The 19,555-nt window shown below is 43.0% G+C and overlaps 1 protein-coding gene across 1 annotated transcript; it reads left to right on the top strand.

The window, feature by feature from the left end:
- Nucleotides 1-6,506: 6,506 nt before the first annotated feature.
- LOC311253348 (uncharacterized protein) lies at nt 6,507-18,496 on the top strand (the record flags this gene model as incomplete). Its single annotated transcript, XM_084347257.1, has 16 exons — nt 6,507-6,512; nt 6,624-6,687; nt 6,883-6,986; nt 7,078-7,350; nt 7,724-7,817; nt 7,942-8,009; nt 8,141-8,362; nt 8,495-8,533; nt 8,645-8,773; nt 8,866-8,943; nt 9,061-9,183; nt 9,298-9,375; nt 9,450-9,533; nt 9,731-9,811; nt 18,121-18,185; nt 18,273-18,496. 15 exons carry the CDS (start codon nt 6,507-6,509, stop codon nt 18,130-18,132), a joined length of 1,455 nt encoding a protein of 484 aa, XP_084203383.1. The 3' UTR covers nt 18,133-18,185; nt 18,273-18,496.
- Nucleotides 18,497-19,555: the final 1,059 nt, after the last annotated feature.

Raw genomic sequence — 19,555 nt, 5'->3', positions numbered from 1 at the left:
ATTTTCGCAGGAAATACAATTTTTCTAGTTATTAGTGGGCTGTGCCCCGCAAAGACCACTATGTACACCTCTGTACAGAGGTGTACATAGTGGGCTGTGCGGAGCACAGCCCACTATTGTTATTCCCTGGGCCTCTTTTTAGTGGGCTGTGCTCGCAAGCCCACTAGGGACACCTCTATAGCAAAGCTATAGGTGTACCTAGTGGGCTGTGCGGAGCACAGCCCACTATTGTTATTCACCGCGCCTGTTTTTATTATTCTTCCTCCCGCCCTTTTTTTGACGGTTAACTTGCCCCGCAGTTTTGAGCGCACACAAACAAAAAATATATCAAAACGTGCGCCTCGATCGGACTCGGTGTGCTATTATTCAGATTTCCAGAATATTAATTTTTCGCGTCGTAAGACGCGAAAAACTGCGAAAAATTTCCCATAAGAATGAATGGGACGAGGAAAAAAAAAAACGCAAATCTTCAACGTTTTTCAAACATCTCCTGCTCTGGCCTACGTTCATCTAGAAACACCATTCAAACTTTAAAACATAGGCACGGGTCTTGTCTATTTAAGTTGTATTTGAAGTTTTTTTGCACGATGTTTCGTTTTTGAACTCTGACCCTTGAAAGATGGTGAGTGATTTTGGAAAAATTCAGGACTTTATAATGGGTGTGTATTGCGGAATGTTCGTGCAGAGCCAACTGCCAGAGTGGGGGGAGACTCAGAAAAACTCTCACAACTTTTCTCTTTCTCTGACGACCACAGCCACAAATTACACAGTAGAAGAGTGATTTTTACACCAAGTTGTAGCCACACTTGTCCTCTTTCTCCCAATGTGTCCACTTTATTGGTAGGACTTACGGTTTTTGATTTATCTGCCTCCAACCAACAAGAGTAGCTCTCAACTGCTCCATTTACCCCAATGTTTATCGGGAGGAGGATTTTCGAGGATTTTCAAAACTGCCCCTGTTTTCAACTCGCTCCTATTACCACATTTCAGAAGCTAGGACCACAAAAAATAATGGCTGTGTTCTTTAAGGCCTCCCTGGCTTGATGGTGAAGAAAATTTTCCGATATCATGTTTGGTTTTGAAGATATAGCACTAGTTTGAGGTCTAGATTTGAGGCAGAAGTCACTCTCAAATCAGCTGTCCCAGGTGGTTGCTAGGGGTTAACGACAACCATCACCGCGGCAACCAAGCTGAACTGGGCCTGCAGAGACACACACACACACAGAGAGAGAGAGAGACAGACAGACAGACAGACAGACACACACACAGACAGACGACATACACACACACAGACAGACAGACAGACAGACACATACACACACAGACATACAGATATACAGACACACAGATGCACACGCAAACACTCACACACACAGAGACAGATAGACAGACAGAGAGACAGACAGACAGACATACACAGACACACACTCACACAGACAGACATACAGACAGAGACACACACACACACACACACAGAGACAGATGACAGACAGACAGACAGACAGACAGACACACACACAGACACACACATCGCGTCGTAAGACGCGAAAAACTTCCCATAATTTACACAGACACACACACACACACACACAGAGACACACACTCACACACACAGAGACAGATAGACAGACAGAGAGACAGACAGACAGACATACACAGACACACACTCACACAGACAGACATACAGACAGAGACACACACACACACACACACACACAGAGACAGATGACAGACGACAGACAGACAGACAGACAGACACACACACACACAGACACACACATCGCGTCGTAAGACGCGAAAAACTTCCCATAATTTACACAGACACACACACACACACACACACAGAGACACACATACAGACACACAGACACACAAACAGTATATTTCCCAACATTTCAACTATATTTAATGATTATCTTTTCATTCATTCAAACCAGGAACTCCATTCCTGGGATGCCCTCTTGACCCAGTGCAGGTGGTGGGAGAGAGCAGGATGATGGTCAAGCTGTCATCGCTGCTGGTGAAGGAGTCCCACCCCCTGCAGGTCACTATCACCACACTGGTCAGCTTCTTCAGCGACAGACTGATACACCCCAAGTGTGTGAAGGAGAGGTATCGCAGGTCCTTCCTTCCTGCTGCTGTCAGTCTACAATCAGCACTGCTCCCAGTAGACCTCACATGTGCACTGTGCAATACAAAACTCTACACATATCCACACATTTTTTGGTTTGCACTAGTTGGACAATTTTTAATACTCATATTTGTTATTTATTGTTTGTAAATAAAAATAGCATCTGTTCATACTTACACTGTTCATATTACAAATACTATGTCATATTGTAAATACTAAGTTCAAATTGTAAATACTAAGTTCATATTGTAAATACTATGTATGTATGAGTTAATTCTGTTTCTTATCTTCTTATTACATTGTTTATTTTTTTACTTTTTATTATTGTTTAGTGTGACACTGTCCTTTGGCTGCTGTGACTAAGAAATTTCCCCATTTAATGTATTACATTCATAAAAATAAATATTAATCATGAACTGCAGCAGAGTCTGGAGTCTGTCTCAAGCGCTCAGATATCAGCCATCTCATTTGACAAATCACCTCGGATACAGATGACAGATAACACACACACAAATTTCCCCATTTGCTGGACAAATAAAGGAATTCTGATTCTGATTCTGATTCAAATATTTAAATGTTTCCAATCATCAATATATTGAGATTTATTGAATTTCTCAGGCTGATTCAGAGTATTCGACCCATTCTCACTGTAATATCTCTTCATACTCCATCAGCTGATATAATATGAATTGCTTTATGTTCTGTATTTAATGATATATAATATAATAATTCAATATTAATCAATCAATATTACTATTAAGTTTTCTAATTAACATTGATGTTTTTTTAATGTATTACATTCATGAAAATAAATATTAATCATGAACTGCAGCAGAGTCTGGAGTCTGTCTCAAGTGCTCAGATGTCAGCCATCTCATTTGACAAATCACCTCGGATACAGATGACAGATAACACAGGAGGACTCTGTGACTAAGAAATTTCCCCATTTGCTGGACAAATAAAGGAATTCTGATTCTGATTCTGATTCAAATATTTAAATGTTTCCAATCATCAGTATATTGAGATTTATTGAATTTCTCAGGCTGATTCAGAGTATTTGACTCATTCTCACTGTAATATCTCTTCATACTCCATCAGCTGATATAATATAAATTGTTTTATGTTCTGTATTTAATGATATATAATATAATAATTCAATATTAATCAATCAATATTACTATTAATTAAGTTTTCTAATTAACATTGATGTTTTTTTAATGTATTACATTCATGAAAATAAATATTAATCATGAACTGCAGCAGAGTCTGGAGTCTGTCTCAAGTGCTCAGATATCAGCCATCTCATTTGACAAATCACCTCGGATACAGATGACAGATAACACACACACACACAAATTTCCCCATTTGCTGGACAAATAAAGGAATTCTGATTCTGATTCTGATTCAAATATCTAAATGTTTCCAATCATCAATATATTGAGATTTATTGAATTTCTCAGGCTGATTCAGAGTATTTGACTCATTCTCACTGTAATATCTCTTCATACTCCATCAGCTGATATAATATAAATTGTTTTATGTTCTGTATTTAATGATATATAATACAATAATTCAATATTAATCAATCAATATTACTATTAAATAAGTTTTCTAATTAACATTGATGTTTTTTTTAATGTATTACATTCATAAAAATAAATATTAATCATGAACTGCAGCAGAGTCTGGAGTCTGTCTCAAGTGCTCAGATATCAGCCATCTCATTTGACAAATCACCTCGGATACAGATGACAGATAACACAGGAGGACTCTGATTGGACAGTTGTGTGGCGTGATTTTGGCCTTGATATAACCCTGGTCCGGCTCTGCTCGTCCCCTTTGACCTACTTGTAGGTAAGTACCAGTCATGTTTGACATGAGCACACTGAAATCGTTCATAAAAGTGGATTTTATTGAAGACATTAGACATTACTATCTCTCCTATGATCACGATAACTCATGATTTCGGAAAAATGAATGTAATTGTTTATGGTCTGTCTGTTTCATCAATATTAATCCGCTGTTGGCCCGGAGCTACTGGGCTCCGACTAGCCAAGCTAACGTGCGTTAGCTAACTGCTAACGGTCGGTCTGTTATAGCAGTAACGCTAGCGGAGCGCTAGCTCGAGTGACCGAGCTCTCGGCTAGTCAGAGCCCAGTAGCTCCGGGCCAGCAGCGGTTAGCAAAGCTACAGGGGTCCATAAGTACAGAATGTGTCTGTGTAGCTAACAGTAATGGGCCTCCGTCAGTCTGTTTCAATACAACACTATTAAGACGAGCTAACGGCGCTACTAGGCTCTGGTACATAAACCAGTAGGCCGCAGTCGAAGCCAACAGCGGTGATTTGCCTTTTCTATGAAGAAAAGCTAACCGGAGCGAAAAGCTAACTGTGTGAATGTGTCTGTGTAGCTAACAGTAATGGGCCTCCGTCAGTCTGTTTCAATACAACACTATTAAGACGAGCTAACGGCGCTACTAGGCTCTGGTACATAAACCAGTAGGCCGCAGTCGAAGCCAACAGCGGTGATTTGCTTTTTCTATGAAGAAAAGCTAACTGTGCTAACATCCGTACATGTTTAACAAAAGGGAGCTTATTGAAGCTAGACATTACTGTCTCGTGATTTTGGTTAGACTGATGTTTATGGCCGATCTGTTTCTATATAAGAACACTGAGCTAAAAGCTAAAACATAAGGCCGAGCTAGATGCTAACAGCGTGAACTCTGGCCTTTGGTCTCTGGTGGCGCGAGCGGCCATCTTCTCTGTTGGTGTGAACTGTACTGTCTCATGCATAGACCCTTAACACAGGTCAGATTTTTTAATATTTGTTACTCATAACATCCGTACATGTTGAACAAAAGTGAGCTTATTGAAGCTAGACGTTACTGTCTCGTGATTTTGGTTGGACGGATGTTTATGGCCGATCTGTTTCTATATAAGAACACTGAGCTAAAAGCTAAAACATAAGGCCGAGCTAGATGCTAAGGGCGTGAACTCTGGCCTTTGTTCTCTGGTGGCGCGAACGGCCATCTTCTCTTCCGGTGTGAACTGGACTGTCTCATGCATAGATCATTAGCACAGGTCAGGTTTTTAATAGGAGATATTACACTCATGATTTTGGGATTTTAAAAAAAGGGTTTTATTTAGGTATTCTGTTTTTATACAAGAACATTAATACAAGCTGAAAGCTGTATTTTTTTTTTTTTATCTACTTGTTTAGTTTGACTAGTATTTAATACTCCCTTCTGTCCACCGAAAAACACATTTCTCTTTTTCCGTGTTTGTTTGATTGTCTGTGATAAAATGTGATTAAATGTTTTTTGATTTGGTTAGAAAAGTATCATACTTAAATGTATTATACACTTTTACAACCTGCCTTGATTAAATAGAATAAGAAGCATTTTCATACGTGACTATTTTTGCTTTTGGGAATAAATGTGCATTCAGATGTTGATAAAATCTTGTACAGTTGAAGTTAATGTTGTTTTTACTTGTGTAGTATATTCATTGTCTCATAGTAATTCTTTGTTTTGAGAATACTGTGTAGTACAAAATCATTTATATCATTGATAGTTATTATAATATAGAATTATTTAAAAAAATACTGTGCCCAAAAACACACATTATGACAAGTACAGATGTACGTGTGTCTGTTATGCTATTAGCTTGTTGCTAATACTGACTCGTAACATTTGAGAGACACTTATCTTTTTATTGCACTTTCTCTTTTAGATTAAAGGGTTCCTGTGCTGCAGCTGAGAGTGACCATCCACTGAGATTAATCGCCCTCAACCGTCAGAGCAGAGCATCAACCTTGAGCATCACCACATCACCCACACACCCACAATCACCACATTCATTTTGCATACAAGATATTATATAACGTTGTCTTCAATTACATTTACTAACATTTGAGAAGCATTTCTCGTGTTTTCTTTGTTTTTGACTTTCAGCAGGATGCCCAGGAAGTCGAGGCGGTCTGCGGCGCTGAAGCAGCGCTGGACTAGGCTCAACCTGGAGGAGCCGAGTTCTCCCCCTCCCCCCCCGAAGGTACTTACACAGTAGATAAGCTTCTGTGTCGCAGTGACAACTGTCTGCATGAAAATGGCTGTAGAAATGTTACACCTATTGCTTTTTCCTTTTGTAATGCTGAGTTCTGTGTGTCTGCCATATCTTTGATGTTAATGTTTCTTCTTCAGACGGTGTCCCCTCCGGCCGGAGAGAAGCCTTCTAGCGGGTCAAGGACCAAGCGGACCAGGGAGACCCACCCCCTCTGCTCCCGCGCTCCAGTTGGCAACGTATGCTCTCTCTCTCACTCACACACACACAAACACACACACACACGTGCAAAGACAGTCTGAGGTTAAATGTGTTTGTAATGTTTGTATTGCTTTAAATGTTTTATTATATTTTGTTTTAACTTGTTTGTCTATCTTATGCTTGTTGTTGTTGTGATTTATTATTATTTTATGTTTATTTTTTTATCTGTCATCAGGTGGTTGGCTCTTCACCCCCAGCCAAGCCCTTCTGGAGCCCTGGTCGTGCCGAGGTTCGTGCACGTAAGTATCCACCTGTTTTATCCCTAAATGAACAATAAATTAATGAATCATCAATATTGCACTTTTTAAACTGGTTTTCATGTACTTTTTTTACTGGTATAAACAAGTGATTGTTGATGTTTCCTGGTAGGCTTTCCTTCATTAGTTTTACACTTTTTCTTTTTTTAAAAATCTTTTTTGTCCTTTACTAAACAGGCCGCGGTACTGGTTACCGCCATCGGGTGCGGAGGTGGCCAACTTCCAAGCTCACCGGACGGAGCCACAAGTTGGTCATCCCACCGGAGTCTCCTGACAAGAAGGTACTATTATTGTCCAGTTTATGAAGGAAGTAATTGATCTTGAGAGGGATTAATGATTTTCATGCTAAAGAAATTGTCTTTGTTGTTGCAGTTTGTTCTGATTGTCGGGGACTCCCATCTCCGGGCCATCGTGGACGGCTTCGTCGTCATGCCAGAAGGGAAGTACTCTTTTGGTTTCATGTCGACCCCTGGGGCCCATGCCGCTCAGCTGCGGACTGAGGTCATTCATGCTGTTGTCCCTCGGACCCCTGATGCTGTCTGTGTTCTTGCCCCCAGTAACAACCTGACGGCGAGCAGGACCGTGGACGAGGCAGCTGCGGACTACGCCCAACTCCTCGCTGCTGTGAGGGACCGCTGGCCGGAGGTAAGCATTTATGCATTTTTTTTGGCATAGACATCTTTTTTTTTTTCTTTTTTTTTTTTTCTTTAGACAAACTGCATTTTGAAATGGGAAAGAGAGGGGGGGTGACATGCAGCAAAGGGATTTGAACCAGAGTCTGCTGCGTATGTGGCATGAGCTCTAACCACTCGACTACCTCCGCGCCCATGGTAAGCTTTTATCTCATGTCTCCCTTGTCCTGCATTCTTAGTAGTTTAACAACAGTAGAAGTAGACTGACTACTCCAATAAGACTAATTGTATGAGCTTTTAAATAATAATGTGTACTTAATGTGGTGTGTGTGTGATTTTTGAATGAAACTGTCAATTGGTGTTTTCTAAAATTTTGTTCTCTACAGGTCTTTGTGCTGGACTTTCCCCCCCGCCTGACTGAGGATGAGGAGCACCAGCGGGCCCTCCGCCAAGAGTTCCACCGCGTGGCAGCTCGTATGGGTATGTAAAATGATACCTTGTCAAGAAAAAGAAATGTACTTAAAAATGTCTGTGATGAACATAGTCATGATGCTACATGTGTGGATGTTGTAATGACTCTCTTTTTTTCTTTTTTACATTTTAGGTGTGAGGTACTTCTCTGCCGAGGAGTACTTCCCCCGTACGCGCCTGGAGCTGTGGAGCAGAGACGGCGTAAGTAGAATATCTGTGATAGAAAAAGTCTAATTGTCTATAAATTCTTTTGTGTTAAAATGAAACAGTCAACACGAGCTACGTTTTTTAGAGTTGAACTTTGTCTGTAAATGGATTTGTCATGTCTGCAGGTTCACCTGAGCGACCGTGAGGGGATGGGCATCCTCGCCGAGCTGCTGTGGACCTCCACGGAGCAGTTCCTGGAGACACCACCACCTCCTCCTCCCCCGGTGTCTCCTACCCCTTCACAGCCGCTTAGGAAGGTTTCTCCTAAGCTGGTTGTGAAGGGCGAGGTACGTGCCCCTCTGTCTCCTGACCCCTTCCAATGGAAGGTCGTTGGTCAGAGCCCCAAGGTTAGTACGCTTTTTTATTATAACTATATTATCATTTGTGTTTACTTGTGTTTATGTACATTATGGTGAACAGGTTCACAGTCGTAACTTAAAAAGCACCTATTTAATCAAATATGTGTTGTGCTTTCCCAGTCGCAGGTTCCCGGTCAGGCCAGCGCGGCTCAGCAGCAGGTGACTAATTTTTCTCTTTTTTTCACAACAAGTTAACTGGTTAGTTTTTAAACTTTGTGTATTTGACCAGACAAATATTCATGTCTTTTTTGTTTTTTTTGTCTTTCACAGGAGAAGGAGTCCTTCCTCCCACTGAACCCAATTTGGTTCAGTAGCACGTCCCTTCGTGCTATGGAGCAAGTGTCTCCTTCTCGGCTGTCTGACGTGGCGGACGTCCCGTCTCCTCCGGCGCGCAAGAAGGTAAATGATCTGACATATTCTTCTCAGCTGTATTATAAAGTTTCTCCTGGTTCCCTACAGTTACTGGTGCTATGTTTTTATTTAACGTGCAGGTGGCCTCCCCAGCGGCAGCCAGGCGTCGTAGGACCACGGAGAGACGCCCCCCTCGCAGCCAGTCTCCTGTGAACAACGTATGTTACGCAATTGACACAGTCAGTGTTTACAGTTGAAACGGTGTCTTCGTGGAGACATAACTACATTGTCCACTCTGTCTGAATTTTAATATATTTGTCCTCATCTGTCAACAGCTGGTTGGATCCCCTCCAGCCAGGCTGTCACGGAGACTGGAGGACGACGCCCCCTCCAGCCCCCCCCCTCGGTCCAGGACCATGGACGGACCACCCCCCAGCACCCAAACTTCAGTGACCAACGTATGTTACTCTCTGACACAACAGACACAATCTCACACAGAACATACACTATCTCACACGGAACATACACTGAGATGTGTAAAGTTTAACATGTTTGTTCTCATGTGTCAATAGCTGGTTGGATCCCCTCCAGCCAGGTTGTCCTGCAGTTTGGGTGATCCGGCGACCCCCTGCTCTTCACCGGCTGCCAAGGTAAATATTATTCCTATTGAATAAAGTTCATAATGTCATTAAAGTCTTCATTTTACTGAATTTTTTGTTCTCAGGTGGCCAGGATGAAGACCCCTTCACCGGCTGGACCGTCCCAGACCCTTAAAGCTGCGGCCTGTCACTCTCCTCGCCCAGCTAAGGTATTTACTCCACAACTGACACACACAACGTTTACTGTAAAATCAGATGTAACTACATTACACTGGTTCATTTAACATGTCTGATACCATATCTTTCTCTGCAGTTCATAAATGTCAGTGAGTAAATACATTTGGAAACTTGCTGCGTTGTGTTGCCTCATGTCTAAATATTAACTGGTGTTTATGACTTTTCACAGATCGTCTCGTCACCTGCGTCGACCTGCTGGCCCTGGATCATCGACGACGGACTCTCCACCTCTCAGTCCCCTTCGAAAAAGGTAAGGACATTTACATTTGGGTTTATTGTGGGCTTAATAAAGTGTTTGTTTGAGGGGAAAGTATGGTTTACTTTCAACTGAAATGCCAAAACTATTAAGGAATGAAGGAGAATTAATAATATATTTATACAATTATTGTTAATAAAAGTAATAATGGTAATAATACAATTATGAGCAATAACTGAACAACTAGTTTGACACGATTTTATCAATTGTTTAAAGATACACAAGTAACGGAACAGAGGTTTTCTGAATTATTATTATTATTATTATTATTATTATTATTATTATTATCTTGGTCAGTTAACATCTTGAAGTGTCAATCTGGTGAGTTTAAAATTTCTGTCATGTTTTTTTAACCATTTTAATGGTTAAAAAAAAGACCCAACCCAAAACCAACCTTTTTGTGCCATTGACTCCCATGTAAGCTATGTTTTTAATACACTGCCATTGTAGTATACATTTAAATATTTATCAATGTTTTCATGTGTAATAGGTGTGAGACAAGTACTAGGGATGTATGAGAGTTGATAGTTATTAATTTAATTAAAGCTGCAGTAGGTAAAATGTTTTTAGTCACATTTCCTTAACCTGTCACTATGCTATGACTGTAGTATATGAAACAGTTAATTACTACAACTAATATTAATGTTAACTAGGCTTATGATTATGCTAATAAGTAATACTTTATGTTAATTACTACAACTAATATTAATGTTAACTAGGCTTATGATTATGCTAATAAGTAATACTTTATGATAATTACTACAACTAATATTAATGTTAACTAGGCTTATGATTATGCTAATAAGTAATACTTTATGATAATGATTATAATTTCTTATATTTCAGGTACCGGTTAGGGCTACTGTTAGTGCTACTGTTAGGGCTAGTCATAGTCAGAGTCACGTGAGGTACAGGAAGTTCTCCAGGAACCACCAGTGTACCTGCATGTCCCTGACTTTTCTGGCGTATCAAAACGAGGGCTGTCAGTTCAACACTGCTGCCCTCGATAGAGTGCTGGCAAAGGGAGATTCGCTTTATGTAAGTGTAAAACGTCAGCTGATCCGTAAAAAAACATTCCGCAGTGACCATCTCACTGTGGAAGAACTGCCCAAAAAAGTCCTGACTGACACAGAGGTGTGTAACGTTCACATGCCTGAAATCAGGTGTGGACTTGTGAAAGCCAGCGATGGCCAGGATTGGTATCTCCCCCTAGCCACACAGTTAGAGTGTCTGTCAGGCAACGTTAATCTGGCTTTAATCATAGTTAGTCCGGAGTGCATTGCAGTTTTCCGTGACCAATCAGGCAGGTACGGTGTGTTTGATTCACACTCAAGAAACGCGGTGGGCTTACCTCACCCCCACGGAACTGCAATTATGAGGACCTTCTTGGAAATCAGTGACTTGGCTGACCACCTGCACAAACTCTTTGCAAATCGTGGCCCTTCTGCCGGTTACGAGTTTGTGCCGGTGTCATTCGAAGCCATTGCTTCCAGAGAACGCCCTCAGGCATCTCCTAAACCCAGGACAGCTCTCCCACCAGCAGCAGAGCGTGTCCTTAAGACGGCTCCTGCACCGCCAGTGACAGCCCTCGCACCGCCAGCAGCAGCCCCCGCGCCGCCAGCGTCGGACCCCGTCCCCGAGACCGCCCCCGCGCCGCCAGCGTCGGACCCCGTCCTCGAGACCGCCCCCGCGCCGCCAGCGTCGGACCCCGTCCTCGAGACCGCACCAGCGTCGGACCCCGTCCTCGAGACAGCTCCTGGACCACCAGCAAAAGAGAATTTCACCAAATTGGCAAAGCAACGGCGTAGAAAAGCAATGCGGAAAGCCAGGAAAAACCAACACACAATACTGCCTGGTGAACGAAAAAGGAAAAAATGCCAATATGAAAGGAAAAAGTACAGCAGCTGTCAGGAATTTAGGAGAAAAAAACTCCAAGGACAAAGGAGAAGCTATGCCCAAGACGGTCTCAATCGGAAACGGCGATCCTTCAGATGTTACCGTGAAAACGCAGAAGTTCAAGAGAAGAAGAAAGAAGAAGTCTTCAGAAGATATAGAGAAGATGCCACGTTCCGCACCAGACAGAAGAAGTACATTAGAGATCGTTACAAGTCGGATACAGCGTTTCGGAGCAGACACAAATTTGGCATGTCTCAAAGATACAGCACAGATCAAAGTTATAGGCATAAGCAAAAGCAAAATTTCAACATTAGATATCACAATGATCCGGAATTTCGACGTCGTTATAATCATTGTTGCGAGCAGCAGAGAAAAACCAAATTTGCCACAAATGCTGCCTTTAGTATATTTTACAAGATGAAGAGAGCTCTTAAAATTAAGAGAAAATATAGACAAATTGTGCGCCACTGCCCCCAGCCCCTGATTGATCCGGTGATGGCAGTAGCCATAGCTGTCTTTCGCGAGTCCATTAGCCATGGACCCACATACATTTGCACTGTGTGTCACAGAGCAATGTTTCCTAATCAGGTCAAAGAGTGCAAAAGACAAAAATATAGGGAGCACGCAAAAGTGGCGGCAGCATGCTTGACGAGAAAGTATGTTCACTTTTGTGACCGCGAGTGCTCGACCCCTTGCTCTGTGCCACAAGAGAGACTCCATGAGTGGATATGTGCCACCTGCGACGGCCACCTTTGCAGAGGACGCATACCACCCATGGCAGTCGAAAATAATTTGGAGTTAGCGCCCATCCCCGCAGAATTGGCTACGCTTAATATGCTCGAGAGGCAGCTGATTGCAAAAATCCTTCCGTTTGCCAAAATTGTTGCTCTGCCAAAAGGCCAACAGAGGGCAGTTCACGGAGCTGTTGTGTGCGTTCCATCAGAGGTGCAATTGGTCGTCAACAGTCTCCCAAGGCCCAGAGCAGAAGCGCAGCTGCTTCAAGTTAAATTGAAGAGACGCGTTAAATACAAAGGTTACCAGCACTTCTACACCGTTAGTATGAAGAATGTGCTGGCTGGCCTCGCGAAATTGAGAGAGACGCATTCGGAGTATAAAGATGTGTTTATCGACGAGACTGCCACTTTTGACGGTCTGCTCGACGACTCGGACGGCATCCCAGAAGAGGAGCTCATCCCAGAGGAAGAAATGGACATAGATTTGGAGTACTTCTTTAAAAGCCAAAATGAACCGGGACAATTGGAGGCAGCCGAAGAAGAAGAGGACCCCGTCATCCCCGAAGAGGACCCCGTCATCCCCGAAGACGATAGGGATGTAGACTTGGAGGACATTTTTTCTAGCCAAAATGAACCGGGACATTTGGAGGCCGCTGAGGAAGAAGAGGAGCTGAGACCAGGCCTCTCCCTGGACACTTGCATGCAGCCCCCCGACATTGCACAGGAAATCCTTTCATATGGCGACGGCGTATTTAGTGTTGCCCCCGCGCAAGGCAACAAACCGGTTGGTTTTTTCAGCGTACCCAAGTTAGAGGCCATGGCTTTTCCTGTGCAATTTCCGACAGGAGAGAACACGTTAGACGAAGATAGAAGCGTCTCCCTGTCCCCGAGTCTCTACTTTAATTGTAGGCTCTTTGCTGCAGATACACGTTTTGCAAGTGACCAGAGTTATCTTTTCTTTGCGCAGTTTGTTACAGAGACTCACCTCGCGACGAACAGTATGTCTATACAAATGCGCAAAGGAAAGTCCAAAACCAGAGACGGCCGTAGGATCAACAACGTCATGCTCCAGGATAAGGACGAGGTAGAGCGGCTCATTATGAACCAAGACGCGACTAGGTTCATGCAACCTCTTAGAGGCACTCCAGCCTATTGGAACAAAACCCTCAAAGACGTGCACGCGATGGTTCGTCAAATTGGAAAACCGACATTTTTTGCGACGTTCTCTGCTGCTGAGATGAGATGGCCTGAGTTCATAGAGGCCATCAAAGCTCAGCAGGGTGAACAACAACAACAACCGTTTTCAGATTTGGATTGGAAAACAAAATGCGACATTCTGAGAAGTAACCCCGTCACAGTAATGCGCATGTTTGAAAAGAGAGTCGAAGCTCTCATGACAAACCTCATCCTCTCTCCCGCGCAACCGCTCGGCGAAGTAGATGATTATTTTTATCGCGTCGAGTTCCAAGCCAGGGGAAGCCCGCACATCCACATGCTGATTTGGATAAAAGATTCGCCTAAATTCGAAGACGCCTCCGATAGAGAAATCAGGGAATTTATAGATCGTTATATTGGTTGCAAAATGCCCGACCCTGACGCAGATCCGGAACTCCACAAAACAGTGTCAGAGGTTCAGGTGCACAGCAGGAAACATTCAAAGTCCTGTAAGAAAGGTAATGTAGCCTGCAGGTTCGGCTTTCCAAAACTACCGATGGATAAAACGTTCATCACCAGGCCCCCCACTATTAATTGCCACCAAAAAGAAGATCAAGATGATGCAGACTTCGAAGCAGAAATAGCGGAGCAGAAAAAGGCCCTCGCAGACCAGCAAAAATTGGCTAAACAAACGCTCCAACCACTTAGAGATCTGCTTATGGATCCGGCCGCTTCGTTCAGCAGTTTGACAGACTTGCTTTGCCGGTGCAATTTAACTCACGATGAATACGTCAACGCCGCAGAGTGCCTGGCAAACAGTCACGTCGTGATGCTGAGGCGCCATCCAAATGATTGTTGGGTTAATGCCTACAATCCCGATTTGCTTAGGGCGTGGAACGCAAATATGGACATCCAGTACGTCATAGACGATTATAGCTGCATCATGTACATGATGTCGTACGTAACAAAACCGGAGCACGAGATGACGGAATTCCTTAAGAACGTCATCAAAGATGTTAAGCAATCCGACGTTAACGAGCGCGACGAAATGAAACAAATTATGCAGGCCTACTCTAAACACAGAGAGGTCAGCGCTCAAGAGGCCGTAGCCCGTACCTGCAGCTTACGCCTCAAGAAGTGCTCCCGATCGGTGGCCTTCATTCGGACCGACGAGGACGGCGTGAGAATGAGTCACCCCATGGGTAGACTGGAAAAAATGGACCCGCAATCGGAGGACGTATGGATGTCGGGGTTGCCTGAGAAATACATCAACAGACCTCGCGATCGAGAGTTTGAAGGCATGTGCCTGGCCGAGTTTGTGTCGGAGTACAGGGTACTCTACGGCCATCAAAAGGAAAGCCCGAACGCCATTTCACTGTTAAACGATCAGGGATATATCCAAAAGAGAACCGTGGGAAAACCGGCGATCATTAGATTCACGCGCTTCTCTGAGGAAAAAAATCCAGAAAAGTTTTACAGACGACTGCTGAAACTTTATCTGCCACATCGATCCGACGCCGATCTGACAGATAACGCGTACCCCACTTACGAACAGTTTTACAAGTGTGGCGAGAAGTGGGGTATGACAGTAGAGCAAATTGTGGGGCGCAACAAAAAACGCTACGAGGGCCAGGGGAAAAGCATGGACGCTGCGTTTGAACAGCTTGAGGTGTGCGGTCCTCTCGTGAATGCGTGGAACTCTTTTGCGCCCGAAGTCGAAGTAGACAGGCTGGAGTGCATGGCGGAACTTGAACCTCGCGATCAGGACGAAAATGGCGAAGACGTCCCGGAATTCGGCACTAGAAAGGATAAGGGGAGCTCTATGCCTAGAATAGATGCTCCAGAGTTGAGTCCAGACTTTGTTAGGAAAATGTACCAAAGTCTGAACGAAACTCAGGCTTCCGTTTTCTACAGCGTTCGACAGTGGTGCTTTGACCTAGTCTGGGGCCACAATCCAGAACCGTTTTATTACTTCCTATCGGGAGGGGCTGGATGTGGCAAATCGCATGTGATCAAGTGCATTCACCACGAGGCAACGAGAGTTCTGCGTGAGCTCCCGAGATTTCGGGACGACGCAGACATGTCCCAACCGGCAGTGCTGCTGACCGCATTCACGGGTACAGCGGCATTTAACATATCAGGCAACACGTTGCACTCGATTCTCAAATTGCCGAGGTCCTTGAAGCCACCTTATCAAGGTCTTGGAAATGCACTGGACGAGGTCAGAGCAACGCTGGCGAACGCTGAGATTCTCATCATCGACGAGATATCCATGGTCTCTAAAGAGCTATTTGCCTACGTGCATTGGCGATTTCAGCAGATCAGGGGTAATCGGAAGCCGTTCGGAGGCATGTCTGTCCTGGCCGTAGGTGACTTTTATCAACTGCCGCCCCTTGGTAAAGCCAAGCCGCTGTGTGTGTACGAGGAGACCGAGTTTGATCTCTGGAAGGATCACTTCAAAATGGTCACCCTGACAGAGATCATGCGACAGAAAGACGATCGCGCTTTTGCTGAACTCTTGAACCGTCTCAGGGTGAAGCAAAAGCAAGATCCTTTGTTAGATGAAGACAGGCTCTTGCTTACACAGGCGGTGGCTGATAGTCAGCATTGCACAGCACAGGGTCTACACATCTACGCCACAAACAAAGAAGTAGACCGTCACAACGCCGACATCGTAAACGCCTCCTACGAGAACGCGACTGCCATTGCAGCTCGTGATTTTCGAAAAGACCCCAGAACTGGCTGCATGACGTTTGTGTCTGGGCAAATTAAAGGACACAGGCGAGACTTGCCCGACAACATAATGGCTGCTCAAGGAGTACGCGTTATGTTGATCCGAAATTTAGATGTGGAGGACGGCCTCGTGAACGGTACATTTGGAACCATTTCGAACATTGTATTCGAAGAACCACAAGGCGTGAAGATGATTGGACTCCTGCTGGACAATCCTACAGCAGGACAGAGATTCCGCAAAAAAATGTTAGGTCCCTCAGATAACTCGGTGTACATAGAAAGATCTGAGGAGCACCTAAGTAATAGAAAGGGGGTTGTTCGTCGCCAGTTCCCCCTCAAATTAGCTTTCGCGTGTACGACCCACAAAGTTCAAGGAATGACCATGCCGTCGGCCGTTGTGTGTCTGAAGCGTGTTTTTGAGCCCGGTATGGCCTACGTCGCTCTCAGCCGCACAACGTCGCTTCAAGGTCTCACCATCCTTGACTTTGATGAGAAAAAAATTTACGCTGACCCCAAGATCAAGACAGCTCTGGAAAGTATGCCTCAAGCATCTTTCCAAAGCTGTCGACCATTGTTGACGCTGTTGAAATCTGTAAAACAAACTCCAAAGGTTTTGACAATCGTCCACCACAACACACAGGGTCTGCCATGTCACATGGTGGACCTGAAATCGCATCACGAGCTCCGACAAGCAGATGTGCTTTGCCTAACAGAGACACACTTGTCGGGCTCCTCTGTAGCTGACAATTTTCAATTGGAGGGGTACGCCGTGTTCACGCGTAGCAGGCGGCTGTCTTACAACACCTGTGTGAACATGGCCAAAAAAGAGGGAGGTGGAGTTGCGATGTACTGTAGAGACACTGTTCAAGCAGAGCCTCGCAGGTACATGCAACACGTCACTGATTTGGAGTTTGTTGTCCTTAAAATTGAGGCTCCGGTCAAAGTGCTAATAGCGACTGTGTACAAACCGCCAAGTTTTCAACTGGGAATCTTTCTCCCAAACTTGGAAAAGCTCTTGGACTCATTGGAAATGTCAGGTCAGCAGCCCATCGTTGTTTGTGGCGATTTTAACGAGGACCTCCTTTCAAAAGGTACAAAGAGTATCCGAGATTTGTTTCAGTCCAGAGGGTACACTCAATTAGTAGCAAATTCGACAACCGAAAAGAACACACTGATTGACCACATTTATATTTCACATCCCGATAAATGTCTTCAATCAGGTGTTCTCCAAACGTATTACAGTTACCACAGTCCAGTTTATTGTGTTTTGACTGACTAATAGCCTCTCCAGCTGTTCTGTCCAAGACCTGTCGTGCCACGTTTTACGGTGTAAAAATCTCTGTGCTCACCAGTGATTTATTGAGCTAATTATCATTGTTAAATCATGCTGTAATTTAGTCTTGTTTAGTCTTTCTTTTGTCTCATGTAATTGTTTTTCATATGTATGTTGTTACAGTGGCATGTCTTGGCTGGAAATAGTTTAATCTTATTGTGTAAATGTATTTATATCTATTTATATATTTGTGTATTTATTCATTTTAGAATGGGGTCAGCAAATTCTTCTCATGAGGTCACAAAAGTTATCATGTAATTATGTATTTTTAATCATGCATTTATCATGTAATGTAATTGTATTTTTAATCATGCATCATGTAATGTAATTTTATTTTTAATCATGCATGTATCATGTAATTGTGTTTTTATTGTATTTTTTTTACTGTATTTTCTTTTTTTTTCTTTTTTTTTTTTTTTCTGCTGGGTTGTTGTCACTATTCATCGTTGCAGGGAGGAAGCTGAACATCCAGCTGAGATGCAGACCAAGCTGCATGTCAAACCAGGTCCATCACAAGGTAAGTGTCTCTTTTTTTTTTTTTTTTTTTGAGTGATTCACTTGCATTGAGTGATTTAACTCAATGATGATGTCATTGTCTTTCTAGGATGATCCAGTGAGAAAGACCCCCAGAGGACTTCAGCAGATCTCTCTCCAGCGACGACAACAACCCAGGAGAAAATAAGGGAAGTAAGATTTAGTTAAATTCTCATCTTTCACTTCAGTCTTTGAAATTTGTAACCAATTTATGTCTTTTAAATCTGACAACATATTATACAGACAGCAGGAAGAAGACCTTCAGAAGACTGCAGCACCAATAAGGGAAGTAAGATTTCGTTAAATTCTCAACTTTCACTTCACTCTTTTGAAATCTGTAAGTAATTTGTCTTTTAATTCTGACATTTACAGACAGCAGGAAGAAGACCTCCAGAAGACTGCAGCAACAATAAGGGAAGTAAAATTTCGCTAAATTCTCAACTTTCACTTCAGTCTTTGAAACCTGTAACCAATTTGTGTTTTAAATCTGACATTTACAGACAGCAGGAAGAAGACCGCCAGAGGACTGCAGCAACAATAAGGGAAGTAAAATTTCGTTATATTCTCAACTTTCACTTCAGTCTTTGAAACCTATAACCAATTTGTCTTTGAAATCTGACATTTACAGACGGCAGGAAGAAGACCTCCAGAAGACTGCAGCAACAATAAGGGAAGTAAGATTTCATTAAATTCTCAACTTTCACATCACTCTTTTGAAACCTGTAACTAATTTATGTTTTTAAATCTGGCAACATTTATACAGACGGCAGGAAGAAGACCTCCAGAGGACTGCAGCACCAATAAGGGAAGTAAGATTTCATTAAATTCTCAACTTTCACGTCACTCTTTAGAAACCTGCGACTAATTTATGTCTTTTTAAATCTGACAACATTTATACAGACTGCAGGAAGAAGACCTCCAGAAGACTGCAGCAACAATAAGGGAAGTAAGATTTAATTAAATTCTCAACTTTCACTTCACTCTTTTGAAACCTGTAACTAATTTATGTCTTTTAAATCTGGCAACATTTATACAGACTGCAGATTGAAGGGCTCCAGAGGACTGCAGCAACAATAAGGGAAGTCAGATTTTTTTCAACTTTCACTTTTTTTCACTCCAGGATGAAGGCCTCCTGCTTTTTTTTTGTGCTTTTTTTGCTTTTTTTTTTTCTAAGAAAAATAAACGTTATCTCTGTTACAAAATGATGGTGTATGCCTGTTGAATTATTATGTTCCAAGTTTAGCTTTAGTTTGTAACAAATACCATAGATGAAGACGCTGAGAATGAATGGTAGGTGGTGAAATGAATGCATTGTAGCAGTTTAGTGTAGTATAGTATCATAGCATTGGCAAT

Source organism: Pagrus pagrus (genome assembly GCF_965226575.1).
Source record: "Pagrus pagrus genome assembly, chromosome: 3".
NCBI lineage: Eukaryota > Metazoa > Chordata > Actinopteri > Spariformes > Sparidae > Pagrus > Pagrus pagrus.
The sequence above is the reverse complement of the archived record's forward strand: the minus strand, read 5'-3'. Positions and strand labels throughout refer to the sequence as shown.